Source organism: Emericellopsis cladophorae (genome assembly GCF_022114955.1).
Source record: "Emericellopsis cladophorae strain MUM 19.33 chromosome Unknown NODE_76_length_80834_cov_110_703716, whole genome shotgun sequence".
In the NCBI taxonomy this organism is placed as follows: Eukaryota; Fungi; Ascomycota; class Sordariomycetes; order Hypocreales; family Bionectriaceae; genus Emericellopsis; species Emericellopsis cladophorae.
Window position 1 is genome coordinate 51578 of NW_026251001.1, and position 18412 is coordinate 69989.

Here is an 18412-nt window from a genome sequence, read left to right on the forward strand (position 1 = left end):
CTATTCGCCAGCCACGTCTCTATTCAAAGCGAATATTTGAGCCCCAATGGTATCTATCACACTTAACGCCGAAACTTCCAAATGCACCACATCGATCGCTTCCCGATACAAACGCTCTTCTCCAAGACACGGTCGGTCCCTGGCTTTCCCGTCCGCTCGGATTTTAACCCAACCCTCCTTGTATCCCCCGAATCCTGCGTGCCAATATGATGTCTTTCCTCATCAGGGTAATGCGCTTCGCATGGATGGCACAGAGGTTTGCATCTTCGAATAGATACACAAGATATGCTTCTGCGGCTTCCTGTAGCGCCTGCAGCGCATGGCTTTGCCAGCGGAATTCAGCGCCCTGTGGTCTGCATGTCTGACCTATTTCACGGCACTATGCCATCAGTCAGCATTGAATCTTCGGCGAACCGAGCGCAGAGGCATACCACTCGAGCAAACGGCAATTTGGATACCAAAAGTTTAGTGTTTGACTGATATTTCCTTATTTCGCGTAGAGCCACCGTCCCTGGCTTATACCGGCGTTTCGTTTTTAAAGGTGAACGGTAAATTGGATCGCCTACTGTAGAGTAAAATCAGCTTCAAGAGCATGACGGATGCTCGTGCAAGACAAGGTATTTACGTTGCGTTTCTTCAGGCCTGGGCTTGAATTTCTTTGGTGGTTTTGAGGCGTAGTCTGCTTCTGAAGGGCGCCATTGATTGCTGCCGCGCTGCTTCTGCGCCTGGCTCGTGAGGGCTGCCTTTGGTGAGCGCTTGCCGGCTGTCGATGGGCCAGCCATTGTGGTATTCCCAGGAATTCAGGGCGAGGGTTTTGACTGAATGGAAGGCAAGCTGTAAAAAAAATCGAAGGACTTTCGTGTGGTGTTCCTGGAAACTGGACTCAAGGCAATGTAAATGTGATATGTACTCCGTATGAGAGGATTGAGTACGCGGGCATAACGCGGAAGGTGTCGCGACGCGTTGGTATCCCAGCCACGCGACTTTAATTGAATCTGGTGGGTTGCTGTGAGAAAACTCGCGCCACTTCTCGTGTCTTGGCGGCGGCCGATCAGCCACTGCTCCCACGAACTCCAGTCGACGACCGTCAATCAAGGGAGCAACAAGGTTATCCGTACAGAGTAGCTGAGGCGATCATCATTCATGGTTTTGTTGGACTGAATTGGAGCTCAGCCTCATCAGGCATAAGGTAATTAATTACCTTAGCTGGCTTACCTTATCTAGTAAGGTAACGCGGTCACGGCGCTCTGCTGGTGGGGCACTGGCGGGATTGCCACGTTCGCCTCTTCTAGGTCAAACACAAACTTACCTAGTACATAATCGTCTTCACCTCCATCTACTGCGTACTCGCAGCTTCGCAAGAAGTTCCGCGCATACATTTAACACCACGTAAATTCATCTTCCGCAGCGCAATACGCCTCCGGTCACCAAGTCTCATGGCGGCTTGAACCGTCATTTTGGATCCCAGAGGTCTTTGTTCTGTAAGGAATATACACACCAAGCCTCACATCATCCGGCTGGACCAATGGACCAAATGATGGATGGTGGGCGGCTGCCTCTCGAAACTTGGTTCTGGGAGATGCCCATTTGTACCCGCTGGTGGACCGCTGCGACCATCATGACGAGCGCTCTTGTCCAGTGTCATATGGTCACCCCGTTTCAGTTGTTCTTCAGCTTTCGCGCCGTTTTTGGCAAGTCACAGGTGAGACAAGTTTCTTGGACGTACGAATGATTGCGGGCGTAAGCTGACGAAGCTGGCAGTACTGGCGACTATTGACGACTTTTCTCTATTTCGGACCGTTTTCACTCGATTTGCTCTTCCATGTATACTTCCTGCAACGATACGCCCGACTACTCGAAGAATCTTCTGGTCGATCGCCTGCTCACTTTTCCTGGCTGCTCATGTACGCGATGGCGAGCCTCATTGCACTATCGCCTCTCGTCTCTATGCCTTTCCTGGGCCAGCCCTTATCCTCCACGCTCGTCTACATCTGGTCGCGACGCAACCCCGATACACGTTTGAGCTTCTTAGGCTTGTTAGTGTTTACCGCGCCGTACCTGCCTTGGGTCTTGATGGGCTTCAGCCTTGTCATGCATGGTAGCGTTCCCAGAGACGAGATCATGGGCGTGATAATAGGACATGTCTGGTATTTTTTCAACGATGTGTACCCGCCACTGCACAATGAATCCCGACCATTCGATCCTCCGAGGTGGTGGAGACGCCTTTTCGAAGGTCGCGCAGCGGACAACGAAGGCAATAACAACGGCAACGGCCTCATAGTAGCCGAGCCCAGAGATATGGCTGTACCCGATGTGGCGCCATAGGACGGGTGATGCTTCCTGGCACTGCATTCTCATGACGTTGTGGGTTCATCAGGTCCAACCTTCAAGCTGCATGTTCAATAGGGCGAACCAGTTGTTCTTGAATGGCAATCAAACTTTGCCAAGGATCTATGCATTTTTACATGATCACACGGTCTCATACAGCATAGGCTCATTTCACGATGTCTCCATTGCATCGATCACCTGCGGATTCCACAACTGGGCCGTCGCCACATTGGAGCAGACTCGGAAGAATATACGTGGGGCTGAAATTTCTATGATAGCTGCATACCTGAGATGAACGACTGGAAATGGCATCGCTTGCTCCAATGCAATGTAAGGTAAGGTAGGTACGGTGTAATTTGCCAAGGTTAAGGGCGACCGTCTGTTGGGGAGAGATATTACCTTACCTACTTGCACGCTTTTTGTTCTCGCCCTGAGCACCCGATAAAGATCTCATGTTGGCAGGAACTTCATGAGCGGCGGCGCTCTGGAGCCAACAGCCTGCTATTGAATACGCAGTACCTCGAGAAAATACTAAATTATCCTAGCATCTTGACGCTCTGTACTGAGTGAATCGCTGAGACAGCATGGGGAGGACACTGTTTGTTCCTTTTCCTTTCCATTGAGGCCGCAAACCGGAATTCGAAGCTAGCGAGTTTACCACGTGCTGAGCGCCGACTCTCGAGCAAGCGTCCGTGATAACAACCAAACCCATGTTATCCATTCCCGTGCGCTTCTTTCTGTAGGTTTTCTCCAGCTGTGGCAAGGTAGCGGCCGGGGTAAACTCGAGTTCTATCAACGCTGGTAAGACTTAATTCGACACCTGCTCTTCTGCCCTGACTGTTTAGATGAAAGCAATCAACGCATTGGCTGGCAGCTTTGATTGGAATTTGGTCTCTGCTCCTATGTATTCGTGCTTACCAAAAGATGCAGCGAAACGATTCATGTTGAAGTTGCTTACGAGGGGCCCACAGGGCGGTTGACGTTGTCTCGGGCTCGGACGGATGATCAATGCAGTGCACACAATCTTCCCCACTCTTGCAACCTCAAGTTATTCACCTCAAGGCTCATTGTCCGTACATCTGAACAGTCCTCTTCATCATATTTCGGCCTCTTGCGACCATGAAAGCATACATGTATGATGGCCTCCCGGTGAGTAGATGTCATTTTCCGTTACCCGACGGCACGCACTGATCGCGGTGTCATGACGTAGGGTGATCAGCGCCTCCCTCACGATTCTGGACGCGAGGTTGGCATCGATGCTCTGGCCAAGTTGGGCGTTCTATATTACCATCTACCTGAGATAGACGGAGTGAATCAGCTTGCTGCGGAAAGAGGATACAAGAACCGCGACGAGATTCGCGTCTCGCCGGAGGCGATGGGAGATGTTTACGAGGACAAGGTTAAGATGTTCTTCCATGAGCATCTTCATGAAGATGAGGAAATTCGTTACATACGTGGAGGACAGGGCTATTTTGACGTCAGGAGCAAAGATGACGAGTGGGTTCGTGTACTCCTCGCGAAGGATGATTTGCTCATCTTGCCGCCGGGCATTTATCACCGCTTTACCACGGACGAGTCCAATGTGAGTACCAACGACCTTTGGCTTCGTGGTCGGGTACAAGTCTGACATCTGATTTAGTATGTACATGCCATGCGCCTGTTCAAAGATGAGCCCAAATGGACGCCCCTCAACAGAAGTTCCGACTTGGACGTCAACACTCATCGTCAGCAATACGTTCAAGAGTACCTTCGATGAAATAGCCAAAGCTATGATTTGGCTTCTCTGCCTCTTCAGACCGTAGATCCTGTCTCGTGCAGCTGAAGACGATATTTGCATCCTCTTACTGTTCCCATGCCATTTGAACATTAGCCGCTTCAAATCGCGGGCTCAGAGAAAGGCTAACAGCACCGTTGACTACCAGGCCTTCCGACCGTCAAATAGATGGCAATGTCATATTTCCGCCACTCGTAGTTTGTAGCAATCTCGATGAATGTTCAATCAGGACCCAATCGAGGCTCAAGGGTTGCGTCAAGATCGATATGTGGTTGAGACCTTGAGTGACCGCTGGGATGTTGAGATGGGATTAGGTGCGGACCGGAATTGAGCCGATGTACAGTGTATGTATCCTCGCCTGTCATCATGATCAGTCGCGATTTGCGAGTCCTGAGAATCAATCTTATACGTTCTTACATGTGTACATCCATGGTCAGGGAATCAGGCGGCGTGCTACCAGTCACCTTGTAGTTCCAGTCGATTGACGCATGCGCACAGCTCAAGCCGCCGTGATGAGCGTCAACCCCCCTCTTACTCAACGACCGTCATCGTCCGACCATCATGAACCAGGCGAAAAATCGAGGCTTGAGCTACCGGCCAGCTGCGACCCTCCCCCAAGCGGTACACCGAGCCATCAATTAGTATGGATCGTATGTTCCCCCAGATGTGTCAGTGAAGGGCTCAGGCACTAAAGCCTTCGCTAGGTCTTCGGCGGCACCGGGCACATGGGTCGTTCCCTAGTGAAATGCGCACTCTCGCGGGGAGATTTTGTCGTCTCTGTTGGGCGCGTTTTTGAGGATGACCTCCACGATACCCCTGGTCGCAGCGAGAACCTGCTTCATGCTGTTTGCGACGTCAGGTCACGCGAGTCAGTTCTGCGCCCTGTACAGCGCGCCCTGGACCATTTCGGACGCATCGACGTCGTCGCCAACTGTTCAGGCTATGGCGTGATCGGAGCCTGCGAGGACCAGGACGAGCATGATCTCAGAAATCAGTTCGAGACTAATTTCATGGGTACGGTCCATATCATCCACGCGACACTCCCCTACTTCCGTCGACAGAACGGCGGTCGATACCTGATCTTCAGTTCCACATCTGGAGCTTTGGGTGTTCCCGGTCTTGGACCGTACTGCGCTACAAAGTACGCAGTTGAAGGTCTCATTGAAGCTATGCTTTACGAAACGGATGCATTTAATATCAAGGCAACGCTTATTGAGCCTGGGCTCGTCAGGCGTGACGAACCAGTTACGGGCGACGATCCTCTACCTACATGGGGACATTTCCTCATCAAACCTCCCAGCGAGAGCTACGCGCATGCAACATCGCCCGCTTTGCATGCGAAGAGGATGGTCCAATGGTTGGGTGACCGACAACCAACCAGTGCTGTCAAGTGTGCTGAACTTGTTTGGCAGCTGGCACATTGCTTATACCCACCATTGAGGCTTCTTCTTGGTAGCTATGCTATAGAGAGTATACGTGACCGCATGAGATCAGTCACAGAAGAATTGGAAGATTGGAAGCACCTGAACTTCCCGACTACAGCTGATGGTGAGTTAGCGATGCAAGATGATGCAGCCATTGGGGAGGAATCTTAGCGAATCGAAAGATAATTTTCGATGTGTAGATTGTCTGCTGATAGTTCAAACAAGTATTGATATCGACATTGTTAAAAGTGGCTAAAGAAACTGGCTGGAATACCTCAACGGCGCCATGAAATGACTAAGCACCCCTGACACATTCCAACGCGTCCTCCCAGCCAACATACTCGCCGATGCGTCAAACACACCTAGAGATTCTTTTCCATGAGCGTCAGTTGCACGCGACACCAAACCTGCCCATTCCCATGCGCTCGCCGTGCTCCACTCTTTAATTACCAAAACGACGGAACCTCGAACATCTGCAACGGTCTATTCTAAGGACGCAAAGTAACCCGAGAAACGCGGATCCTGCGACTTCATGCAAATCGAAACCTAGAACTGGCCGATTGACCATACCCGACGGGAATATAGTCCGACAACACCGCGAAGGGCTCACGAATCACAATGACAGACAAGAAGAACGAAGACTATGTTGTGCGCATGTCTGACCATGCTTACAAAACGGGAGACCGTTCTCCATTCGGGTCCATGTCGCCCTCCAGCAAGCCCTACGGTAACGGATCCGGCGGCTCTACGCTGTCTTCCTCCGTTAGCAAGCTTGACAATAGTCCCATGATCTCTATTCTAGCTTACTGCGCCTCGTCGATTAGCATGACTGTTGTCAACAAATATGTGGTTTCGGGGCAGCATTGGAACGTCAACTTTCTGTACTTGGCCATCCAGGTAGTTTGATTCAATATCCGTGGTGGAGAATTTGCTAACAGGAGCGCGCAGGCCATGGTTGGCACAGGGGCTATCACTGCCTGCAAGCAATTCGGTCTGATCAAAGCTCTTGCGCCCTTCGAGTCGGAGCGGGCCAAGAAGTGTACGTATCAATTCCACCACATATCTCGTCGCGAGACTGACTCCCGGCAGGGTTCCCCATCTCAGTCCTCCTGGTTAGCATGATCTACACGGGCGCCAAGGCTTTACAATACCTCTCCGTCCCAGTCTATACTATTTTCAAGAATCTGACCATCATCGTCATCGCTTACGGCGAGGTATTGTGGTTTGGTGGCAGCGTTACCCCGTTGTCCCTCGTCTCATTTGGCCTCATGGTCATCAGCTCCGTCGTTGCTGCGTGGGCCGATATTCAAAGCGCCCTTGCTGGCGACTTTGGCACTGCCTCTTCTTCGGATGCCGTGTCAACGCTGAACGCTGGCTACGCATGGATGGGCATGAACGTCTTCTGCAGCGCATCGTACCTTTTGAGTATGCGCAAGGTCATCAAAAAGATGAACTTCAAGGATTGGGATTGTAAGTCGTTTCCAAAGCGAGCATGCTCCTCTTCTGCTCTGCCTCGCTAATCACGCGCAGCTATGTACTACAACAATTTGTTGACGATTCCCGTCCTCTTGGTATTGGGTCTGCTGACTGAAGACTGGTCCTCCGCGAACTTGGCACGTAACTTCCCCCCAGAGCTTCGCGTGCGCATGGGCGTAGGCATTGTCTACTCAGGCTTGGCTGCGATCTTCATTTCGTATTGCTCCGCCTGGTGTATCCGCGTAACATCTTCAACCACATATTCAATGGTCGGCGCGCTCAACAAATTGCCCATTGCAATCAGTGGACTTGTCTTCTTTTCTGCGCCTGTTACGTTCGGCAGCGTGTCGGCCATTGCGATTGGCTTCGTCAGCGGTATCATCTATGCTCTGGCTCGCGTCAAACAGTCGTCTGCTGCGAAAGACTCGCTACCGATGACGCGGATACCAATGAGCGCTAGCTCCCAGAGCAACAAAGATGCGATATCGTAAGATGCTAGAGACTGGCTGCTGAGATCATTGTCTGGCAGAGCATCGTCGTCGAAGCTCAAGCCTACGGGCAATGTCACACAGTCATATGATGACATTGTCATCATCGTGTGATGGCTGCCATCCGCGGGCCAGATGGAGACGCAGACGCAATCGGCCCGACACCCTTCATACGCCATATGCGATGTGCGGTCCAAATCAAACATCTCAAAGCTTTCGTCGCGTTCGCGTCAGGTTTCGGGGCTACTTCATCTATCCGACCAAGACGCAGATACTTGGAATGACAGACTACGGGTCACGACGCGCGGGCCCAGTATGATACTACTCAAATATGAACTGCTATACCAGGGCAATGCACGTTTAGGGTCTGTCGGGAAAATAAATAGGTGACGAATCCAATGACTGAATAAGGAAGCACATGATGGTGGCCGTGATCTAGCCTGCGTACAACAAGGAAGGTAACGTGCACCAATCGTGTGCGCTCTCGCGTGCATGGGGGTCTTGTTTGCGCTGTACCCACATGCGTTGCGCCGCCGCCTCCAAAACGCTCAAACCCTTCCTTCATAGCATGCCCTCTACGTACATCATCCACGACTGCCGCGTTCTGTACCTTACTTGGAATGGCGTAACGTAGTTCCTTCGCTCTCCTCGTGTCATATTGTGTTTCGATCCGCACAGCCGTCTGATCTCCGCCGAAAGTAATGCTCTACTCTCTGCATAGACGTAAGGACAACCACATCTCCACGAACATCGACAACCATGTGTGTTGAGATTGACGTCATGGGTAGCTTTCGAGGTCCTCGCAGAAACTATAGGAGCTTCATCCGACGAACGTAAGTCGTATTCACGGTTTTACTCTACGGTCAAGATCTGACCAAGCCTTGTAGTCAAGCTTGTTTCGTCCTTCTTGGTGTCGTACCCGCTCGCCGGGCTTCTAAAACGGATACCTGATTCGAAGCCTCAACAAAAGAACATCTTCAGTATAGGGTACGAATTATCACCTTGAGCGCCTATACAACAAAGCCGTAGCAAACGATTGAGCCGTCCTGACATGACCGCAGCATTTCGATATTTTATTTGGTCGGGTTGTTTGACTTGTGGGATGGCGCCTTGACCCTTCTTGTCAGCTCCGGCGGCGCGTACTGCATCGCAACATTTTTGCGCAACAGCACGTATATGCCATGGATCGCCTTTGCTTTCCTAATGGGCCACATGTCCGTGAGCCACATTTGGCGCCAACTTCTCAACAACCCCACCGGTGTCGACATAACAGGCGCACAGATGGTCCTGGTGATGAAGCTGAGCGCCTTCTGCTGGAATGTCGCCGATGGCCAACTGCCCGAGGAAGAGCTGTCCGACTTTCAAAAAGATCGCATGTTGAAAGAAGTCCCTTCTGTGGTGGACTTCACAGGCTACGTTCTCTTCTTCCCGGCATTGTTCGCTGGTCCGGCGTTTGATTATGCTGAGTATCGCCGCTGGATCGACACGACCATGTTCGACCTACCCGCGCAAGTTGATCCTGCGAAAAAGCCACCCGTTCGAAAGAAGCGCAGGATCCCACGAAGCGGCACTCCAGCCACGCTGAAGGCTTTGACGGGCCTTCTGTGGATCGGTCTGTTCATGTGGCTGTCTGGTCCCTACAGCCACGAGCATCTTGTCGCGGATTCCTTCATGACATATGGCGTTGTTCGTCGTGTGTGGATGTTGTACATGACTGGCCTCGTGGCTCGTTTCAAGTACTACGGAGTCTGGTCCCTAACCGAGGGCGCCTGTATCCTGGCAGGTCTTGGCTACGCTGGTGTAGACCCCGTTACTGGCAAGGTTGCATGGAATCGTCTTCAGAACATCGATCCATGGCAAGTGGAAACCGCGCAGAACGCCCGGGGATACCTGTCGGGGTGGAATATGAACACGAACAACTGGCTGCGGAACTATGTCTATTTGCGGGTGACACCGAGGGGCAAAAAGCCAGGCTTCCGAGCAAGCATGATCACCTTTGGTACCAGCGCACTGTGGCACGGTTTCTATCCCGGATATTACCTCACCTTCTTGCTTGCGAGTTTGATCCAGACGGCGGCCAAGCGTAAGTTGATTTTCTTTGTGGTTCGAATCAGACGCAGTTATACTGACATTGCACGCAAGATTTCCGGAGGCACGTCCGTCCCTTCTTCATGGATCCATTGACTGGGGGTCCCTCTTCCAAGAAATGGATCTATGATTCCGCGACTTACGTTGCAACGCAACTCACCTTTGCGTTTGCAGTTTGCCCCTTCTTGATCTTGTCCATGTCGGACTCCCTGCGAGTGTGGGCGCGTGTTTACTTTTATGGGCTTCTGTGGACGATAGCAGCGTTGATCTTCTTCGCCTCGCCGGGTAAGGCGATGCTTCGGCGGCAGCTTGAGAAGCGGCACGGCAGAGCCAGTGCTAGGATGGTTAGGACTATCAGCACAGAAAGTATGTCTGGCGGCCACCCCATCCTCGGCATCTCCAAAGACCCGGAGGGAGATATTACTGAGGCCCTCGGAGAGCTCAGGGCTGAGGTGGAGGCGCGAGAGAAGCAGGCCAAGAACAAGTCATCAGAAAAGGAGAGGGCCTAGGAAATACTGGGCAAAGGCAGGTATCAAAGCCGAAACTGCCAAGTTCAAACTCAGCGACCATGAGCGTCCACTCCGGACTGCGAGTGCCTGGCTTGCTGGGAAACTTCCAGTGTCTCACTATTAGGCACACAACAGGCTGTCGTGACCCAATCCAGCGGATCTAGACCGCAAAAGAAAGATGTAGTAATTAAAACGCCAAGCTGAATGAATTACAATGTACGTCCGTCGCGGGACATAATAATTTCCAAAGACGGTCCCCACCTATTCCACTTTGACCAGAACTCAAGTCTTGTGAAAGAACTAGAGAGCGCCGTCTCCCAAGAAAGAAATATATAAATGTGTCGCTAGGTGTCATGAAATATGCTCATAACTGATCACTCAGGATCATTCCGAAACGTTCCCTGTAATTTCGTTGTCGTAGGATGTCATACACAAACATTAACGTCGTAAAGAAAATTCCAAACAATATAAACGGCGTCATGGTGACTTGCAGCACCACAGTCGGTTGTTCGATAGTGAGAACACAGCTCTCCCAAGGGACATCAAGTCTTGACTAGTAGTGTTCATGCCAGCTGTTGTTGGGTTCCCAGGACGATCAAAGCAATAGCCGCAGCAGTGAGAAGAATACCAACAACAGACAGGCCCCTATTAAGAGTCCGCCACCATCGAGAATTGTGGTAAAGTGTCTCCTGGGCTAGGTAGGACTTCAGAGCCGGCTCGCCGGCCACGTTGAGATCAACCGTGTTGCTATGCTCCATCATTTCGCTGGGAGGTTTTGATGGTAGGGGCAGGCAGGCGGCGATCATCCAGGCTTCTCGGAGTTAGCGCTTCACTTCCTGGTCAGTACAGAGGGTAATCTCACCAAATGGTATAGCAAAGCCAATGACGAAACATATTTGCTGTCGGTTCCTCTTGAAGACTGCGCCGCTCTCCACGGACCTGGTCACTGGTGGCGGGGTCCACATGCTGAGATGGCTGGCTCTGCGGTCCCGATCAAGATGAGGCGACCAGACGCTTGAAGTTTGTTTCTTGGCCACCCGGGCTATCGTCTTCATTCGGCTCGAAGGTGCTATTGAGGGCGCACTAGAAGGTTGCCTCGAGCACGAATTGGCTGAGGCAATGTGCGGGGTGGCAGGGTGCGTCTCGTTATTTGCCTCTGACGTGCGCTCGTGTTGCCACCGCCAAGGGGGACCAGGAACAGGTGCAAGCCGCTCAGTCCTAGGTGAATTGCGCAGAAAGCCGGTATAATGAGGATCATTGTACAAGGATCCATTGTAAAGAGACCGAATAGAGTCTGAGGAAGCCTGCGCCACAAGAAACCGCTGGTCACCGCCGCCGTAGTACAAACGGACCCAAGACGGTAACGAGAACGGGTTGAGACTGCGGGTGCTGCCCGATGAACGTAGGCCTCTTTCAGCAGGAGTGTGGGCAAAGCCACCGGCTAGCCGGGTTCGAGACGATCGATGGTGCAGAGTATGCAAGTCAGCGAGGCCATCGCCATCCTCATCAAGGTTGCGGATCAGTCTGTTGTTTGTTGTGTGCTCTTTGTTCATGGCATGTTCGCCGTGCGCCGGCGGGGACCAAGGGGAACATGCATAGGAGGCTGCGGCTGCTGCTTGTTCGTCCAGACCGCCAAAGGAGGACCCCATGCTTAAAAGATCACGACTGTTAGTACTGCTTCGGCGGTTGGGAAAGGACCACATGGAGAGTGAACGTGAGGGCGGTAGACTGTCTCCCTCGCTTTCCGACATGACGGTCGATAAGGCCGCACTCCACTGGTAAGCTCTGGGCAGCGTGCCGTTTGAAGAAACGCTTTCGCGTCGGTTGGAAGATGGTTGGCTGGTCGTATTCGCGGGAGAATGTATCGGCGAGGTCCCAGCAAACAAGGCGAGGGTGGCTTCTTGAGTCATGGCGGCACCCAAGGACGTAAGAGAGCCTCGGCGCAGTGACTCGCGAGAACGAGAAGCGAGGGCGCCTGCGCGGTCAGAAGATCTTGTCTTGACAGGTCGCAAAGGCGCCACAACAAGGCTCTCACGAGAGTACTCTGACCTGGGGCCCCGGTTTGTAGCCGGCCTCGAGCCAGCGGACGACGGCGGCCCGAGGACAACATAGTTGGCATTGCTCTCGCCTGTATTCGGACGAAAGCTGTCGGAGAGGGAGTAGTTTTCCGAGGACGACTCGCCGAGGATGTTGTAATTGCCAGAATGGCTTGATGAAGGGGCAAGGCTGCGTTCGTACTCCCCCGTCAGGGCTCGCGCTACCGGTCGCACAGGAGAACTCTCGCCGTAGATCTTGAAGTTTGTTCTCTCGGATAATGTCGAATTGGAGGCTGTAGTTTGAAAGGAGTTCTTGTTAGACAGCTGAGCACCGGTCGCACCATATTCGGAACAATAGCAGTCCGGCAAGGGCGGAGAGAAATTCGGGGCATCGGGTGTTTGAGCCAGCTGCCCCTCTCCGTCATCTGGCAACTGCTCCAGCTTTCGAACGCCGCTTCCCATCCGCGGCGTCCAAGGGGTTTCCGGCGTTAGGGGCGATCTGGAGCGATCCTTGACTCGGAAGATGTTTGATGAGACGCGACCCCAAGAGCTTTCGGGCGTGGTGCAGGAGAACTGAGATGAGCCGAAGAAGCCAGCTCCTGACAACGACGGGGACTGCGATTGCGGAAGCAGTGAGAAGGTCTTGCTATCGGAATTGACGCTGATGACTCTTTTGCGACGGCGAGAGGATGTGGACGACGGCGGCGGTGACGAGGTGCGACTCGACATGCTCAAATTGTCTGGGTCGAAGGTCGGATTTGACGGGGAACGTGTTGGGCCTGAAACACCACGCCTTAACCGGGACTCCTGGTCAATGTCCTGGTATGGAACCGGGGCTAGGCTGGACGCATTTTTGGGGCCGGACTGGGTCTGCATCGGCGAGATGGGCGGTGCGTTTTCTTCCCCGGCATACGATCTGGACGTCTCCCGCGAGCTTGCTTGCACGGATCCACGAGAGCCAATTCGGGGGGGACTGTACGGAATCATGCGTATCTGGAGCTGTTCGTTGCGTTGTTGCAAAGCCCATTGCGCACTCAGGTCAGCAGTCTGAGGCACGGACATGTTCTTATCGAATTACAATTGCGCGCTTTTCATGACAGTAGCATGGGAGCTGCACTCCTGGAATTCTGGCGTTCGTTTTGACGACTTTCTTTCACTTCTATCCAGTTGTCAAGTCGCCAAGGTGTGTTGCACACAATGAGGAGAGTGCAAGTTCGCTTGAATTCAGTAAACAAGTGTTTGCACAGCGGTACTTCGTATTGTCGTAGTGTTTCGTATCGTCGTGGGATGGTTCATCCGGGGGTTGACTCAAATTAGAACTTGAGGCTTTGGAGTGTTGGCGCGCGTAATGGCATTAATTACAGGACAGGATGGGAAATGATGGCAATGAAGAGGAAATCATGCAGGGTTTAAAGAGTGACAAGAAGAGAAGCGAGGGGAACACACACCCGCACCCGTAACGAAGAAGAGCAAGAACAGCTTAATGAATGTGGTTTGAAGGAGTGACGGTGCAGAAGCGCTGGATGGTGGATGAGAAAGGTCGAGAAGAAGGAGGTCAGACGAGTGGGCGGCCCGTTATTAGTGGTGCAGTGGTGGTGGTGGCTCTGCCGCTCTGGGTTGGTCAACTTGGTCCTGTATGGTAGGCTTGAGTGCGTGAGGATGGGTCGCCGCGATGCGGGTTGGCCCGCACAATCTGAGATGCCTGACTAAAAATGAATCATTCGTTCATTATTGATACGTACGTACTCCGTAGTCTAGATACGATTACCGTTCTACGTGTACGTTTGTAGTGCTACTGCCTGAGCCTCTCATCAATGGCCTGAACGCAGCGGAGGCACGACCCTGGGGCCTGAGTCGGTCGCCGAAACATAAATTGGGGCCACGAGCCACATGGCCGCCATGCCAGCCAACCAGCCGCTGGTGCTCATCGCTCTGGGCGAGCCGCGAGACCATGATGGCATCGAGCTGCACTCTTCATTAAACATGAGAGGGGCCCTTACCGCCTCTTCACTCTTCACCATCTTCTGGTATGGTCGGTGAGTGATAGATTGCAAATAGCCAGCGACACATGCCATGGCCCTTGATCAAGCAACGACCTCAGTCTTGTCATCTGCATCGTAGCACTGATCTAATTACTAGCGGTAGCCTCGACGTAGCTTAATGTGATGCTGGCGAGTGGTAACTTTTGCAGTCAATTTCAACAATTACTCCGTATTAGACTCTTACGGAACAATAGACACTGATAAAGTCAGAGTGCGGTGGCTGTACCTGATTCCCTCGTACATTAGCAAGGCTTCCCCTGCAGAAGCGCGCGCGCAACCGGCCGGGGGCCTGGCCGGCTGGCCCTGTGGTCAGACAACCATCCCAGTTGAGCTAAATACTTGTTGCGAAATGCCTCCGTTTCCTGTCCCTCCTCGAGCTCAGGTACCTGATGAGGTAGCCCCCGTGGAAGTTGGGAGAAGTTACAGCAGATGTCCCTTGCACACCGCCTGGCAGGTCGGGCAGGGCTCATCCAGACTCTTGTTCCCTCGCCCACTTTTCGCATTTCGCCTAACACCATTCCGCGTTGGCGCTACCAGCTGACGCCTGTACACAAGTATTGTACTCATCAGGCTCGCGACGCGTCGCGGTCGGGCGCGTCAAGCTCGCGTGGCACCGTTTGGTGTCGCGATGCTTGGTCGACCGACCGTGGATTCTGAGGTACGTACGGATACTTGTAATCAATCAGTGTCTCAGTTCGTCTCGGGACGCATCGAGACTTGTGACCGTGTCGTTTCTCCAGATGAGGCTCGTGACTGTGTGTTAGGCGAGCATGAGAGCCACACTACGTTGCCTACGGGATCCGTACCGACATACGGAATTAATCATGCACACCAGCGTTTTGTCGTTTCGGCACAGCGTCGCTGGCGCTTGATCGCTATGACGACTACGGCATAGTCTGGGATTCACCACTTCGTAGTCGTATTTATCGGCAGCCTTGCCGTTGGAGCGATCCGTGTCCGCAGCAAGCGATGAATACGTTTGACTTGGCTCGTGCATCATCAGATCACTGACAATGGTAAGGTTGCCTCCAACGACCTCTACGGAGTGCGCAAAATCTATATTATTAGACATTTTCTGAACACTTATGTCCAAATGGGAAAAGACCAATACCAAGCAGTGTCGCCGGGGAATCGAATGACTTTTATGTACCTACCTTACCTGGTGAACAGACCGCGAGTGACCATACCGTCTTGTCTGCCCCTCCAATCCCCCACTCCTCCATTCCACCCTCTACCAAGTCTGAATTGTTACTATTCACAAGCCTCACTCACCTCCATCTTCTTACTTAGTTAGTACCACGTCTCGGCCGTCGACCATGCGAGTAGACACGACATCACACGAGCCGACAGTCTCCAAAGTGCAGGCATGCAGTCTTTTGGTCAGTCGGTTTCGTGTCACTTGAGTCTTCATTCATCGACTCACGGGATTAAAGTTGGCATATTGTCTCATTTACGTTCTGCCTCTGCACATATACCGCCCAGCTCGAGCGTCACCTGAACGCTCCCGAGATGACCCCGCTGCTATACGCGCCCGCATACGCGCTGTCAGCGTCTCCACGGCGGCGTGCTCATGCGTTACCTTTGTCCTGTTGTCGACGTATGCCGCGCCCTGGCGCCTGATGGGCTATTGGCCTTGCGGTCTGCAGGAAACAGTCCAAATTCTATGCCTCACTGCCACTCTTTTCGCGGCTCCATTGTATGAGTATATCATTATCGACGGCGCCTGGTCGGATTGGTTGCATCTGCGACCGCTGCGACTCCTGCAGCACGACTGGCCAACTTGGAGAAATCTTGTCGCGGTAGGAATGTAGCGAATCCCATGGACCTGCGAGTCGCTGACTTACACTCTTTCTGCATAGGGTCCTATCACTGAAGAGTGCCTCTTCCGCTCCGCGTCTGTACCACTTCTCTTAGCGGCTGGGTACAGTATCTCGGCCACCATTTTTCTTTCGCCTCTTGTCTTCGGCCTGGCTCACATCCATCACTTCTACGAATTTCGCAAGACGAACCCAGGGGTGCATGTCGGCGCTGCTGTGGCACGCTCGGTCTTGCAATTCTCGTACACCTATCTCTTCGGCGTCTATGCTACCTTCATCTTTTTGCGTACAGGCTCGACGCTCGCGGCAATCGCTGCTCACACCTTTTGCAACAGCATGGGTCTTCCTCGAGTATGGGGGCCGGTAGAGCCGTACTGGCTCCTTGAGGGCGCGCCGGCGCATCTGAAAGGCGAAGAACAGAAGCTGTGGACAGCGGGATACTATGTACTCTTGTTTGGCGGTATGGCGGCTTTCTGCTATGCACTCTTCCCCCTCAGTGTGTCAGACATGGCACTAGAAACTTTCTGAATGATGAGCACTCGCGCCGCGCATGTACCTACCTCGTCACGCCTACTGGCGCAAATCCAGATTCAGTCCTGGCATAGATCCAGGCATGACCGATCCATCCTCGTCTACTGGCCTCCGCCGCTGCCTGAGTGAGCTTTGTTCGCGCGTCTCTTGTTCCGCTGCAACCTCCTTTCGTGCTTCCTCGCGTAAATCTCTTCCTATTTCCTTGCCCTTGGAACGGCCAACCGAGGCATTTGCCTCTGCCATGGCATCGTCTGGCCCTCTGGTATTCTTCTTGCGAGGCCACAGACTGGGCAAGGCGATCTCCTGGAACCGTGGCTCGACGGCTCTCTCATCAAACCATCGATGCAGGCGAGCCTCGACGAGCTGCGCGATCTTGGGGACATCCTGTAGGCGGGATCGGCTCCCTAGCAGACTTCGAATCGAGAAGTCAAGACGGTAGTCGTCAAGGAAGCTGAAGGTCATCATGGTGGGGGTCGACTGTGAAGGGTTGCTTGGAATGAACGATATCGAAAGAGTGCCGCTGAAACGGACAATCGACACGGCCAGAGCTACTGGTAGCATAGCAGACAGCTTTTTCGGGTAGTTGAGAAGCAGCTTGGTCTCAACGGCAAGAGTGAGCATATCGCTCAGGTCCACGTCCATGCGAGCTTGCAGCCGTGTGCCGTCCCGAGCAGCCGTAGCGGGATCAAATCTCTTGCTGTTGGAGACGCCCAAACCGTCCTCATCCACCGGGATGATTCTGCAGTTGCTGAAGATCGGAAAGTCTTCCCCCAGGCTTAGCTCCGTGACCCTGATCTCGTCCACAAAGTCTGGTCGCGAACTCCCGTTCAAAGCCTTGGTCAATGAGCTGAGAATTGCATCGTCGTGTTGCGCGTCGCTCCGAAATTGGGCAAGGGTTTGCGCGATGAGCACGTTGAACCAGTCCAGGCTTTCTGGCTGGTGGCTATCCACATTGTAGTAAGTCTTGCTCAGAATGGAGCCGATGGTCAGAAACGGCGGATTTCGAAGCACCATTGACTTCTTCCTGCCCGGCGGTTGCCCTTGTCTGCTGTTCTGGGTGTGCAAGCTGAGGAGGGAGTGCTTGTGCGCCAGAGTCCTGGACCTGCGCTCTGTGGCGCGAAGCGACGCCGTCACGTCCGGAGAGGGTGCGTCACCGAATATGAAAAACTTGATAAAGGCGGCGAGAATGAGCACAACCGACAGTTGTCCGAGGATGAGGCCCTGGGTGAAGGAGAGTCTAAATGTCATAGTCAGTAGCTGCAAGGCATTGTGAGCTTCCGCACACCACTTACGTCGGCTCACTACGGACAGGGCATGCTTGGGACGACATGCTTGTCAGCCATCAACTGAATGTGCGAGTTGGGCCTTCTGTTTCGCTACGGACGAGTGAGTCTTGGACGTCAATGACACAAGGTTCGCCCAACTCCAGTTCCTCGTTTTCTGGAGCAGGTTCAAGACTAGCGGCTTCGTCGGCCTGTGACGAGCTACGTACCCTGCTTCGTTGACGCCTTCCTGCGAGCATTCAAAAACTCATTTTGGAATAGTGACTTGGAATCGAGGTTTTGCTCTGAGATCACCGAAATCAATCCCAGCTTTAATCGCACCTCGGTTACTTCAGGTGGTTGGAATTGACCAGGGCCAGTATCCCCGAATATGTGGCAATGGAGGGGTTTTGCAACTATCGAGGGCTAACCCACGTCACCCAATGCATTCAGTACATGTAATAGCTCACACCGTCAGACGACCTAAAGTAGGAGGGAACTATCAGAACCATCAACTACGAGCTTCCGTTGCGATACATAATCTCATTCGCGCAAACTCGCTGATTGCTTCTGAGGGCCTGGGCAGTATCACCTGTCGACAGCGCTGCCGTCATTGCTTTTCTCTACCTCTGGAGGT

At 52.9% G+C, this 18412-nt stretch overlaps 4 protein-coding genes across 4 annotated transcripts; 2 read left to right on the forward strand and 2 right to left on the reverse strand.

Moving 5' to 3' along the window:
- Window positions 1-3459: 3459 nt before the first annotated feature.
- Window positions 3460-7604, forward strand: J7T54_004880 (uncharacterized protein; the record flags this gene model as incomplete). The annotated part of the gene is made up of 9 exons (XM_051509948.1): window positions 3460-3477; window positions 3539-3910; window positions 4807-5257; window positions 5597-5650; window positions 6152-6360; window positions 6475-6565; window positions 6616-6996; window positions 7057-7489; window positions 7532-7604. 9 exons carry the CDS (start codon window positions 3460-3462, stop codon window positions 7602-7604), a joined length of 2082 nt encoding a protein of 693 aa, XP_051359105.1.
- A 587-nt stretch (window positions 7605-8191) lies between these two features.
- On the forward strand, window positions 8192-10087 carry J7T54_004881 (Lysophospholipid acyltransferase; the record flags this gene model as incomplete). The annotated part of the gene is made up of 4 exons (XM_051509949.1): window positions 8192-8251; window positions 8383-8477; window positions 8552-9573; window positions 9633-10087. 4 exons carry the CDS (start codon window positions 8192-8194, stop codon window positions 10085-10087), a joined length of 1632 nt encoding a protein of 543 aa, XP_051359106.1.
- A 1668-nt stretch (window positions 10088-11755) lies between these two features.
- Window positions 11756-12999, reverse strand: J7T54_004882 (uncharacterized protein; the record flags this gene model as incomplete). Its single annotated transcript, XM_051509950.1, has 2 exons — window positions 11756-12062; window positions 12137-12999. 2 exons carry the CDS (start codon window positions 12997-12999, stop codon window positions 11756-11758), a joined length of 1170 nt encoding a protein of 389 aa, XP_051359107.1.
- Window positions 13000-16552: 3553 nt separating this feature from the next.
- On the reverse strand, window positions 16553-17843 carry J7T54_004883 (Maintenance of mitochondrial morphology protein-like protein; the record flags this gene model as incomplete). The annotated part of the gene is made up of 2 exons (XM_051509951.1): window positions 16553-17750; window positions 17806-17843. The coding sequence occupies 2 exons, from the start codon at window positions 17841-17843 to the stop codon at window positions 16553-16555; spliced, it is 1236 nt and encodes a 411-aa protein (XP_051359108.1).
- Window positions 17844-18412: the final 569 nt, after the last annotated feature.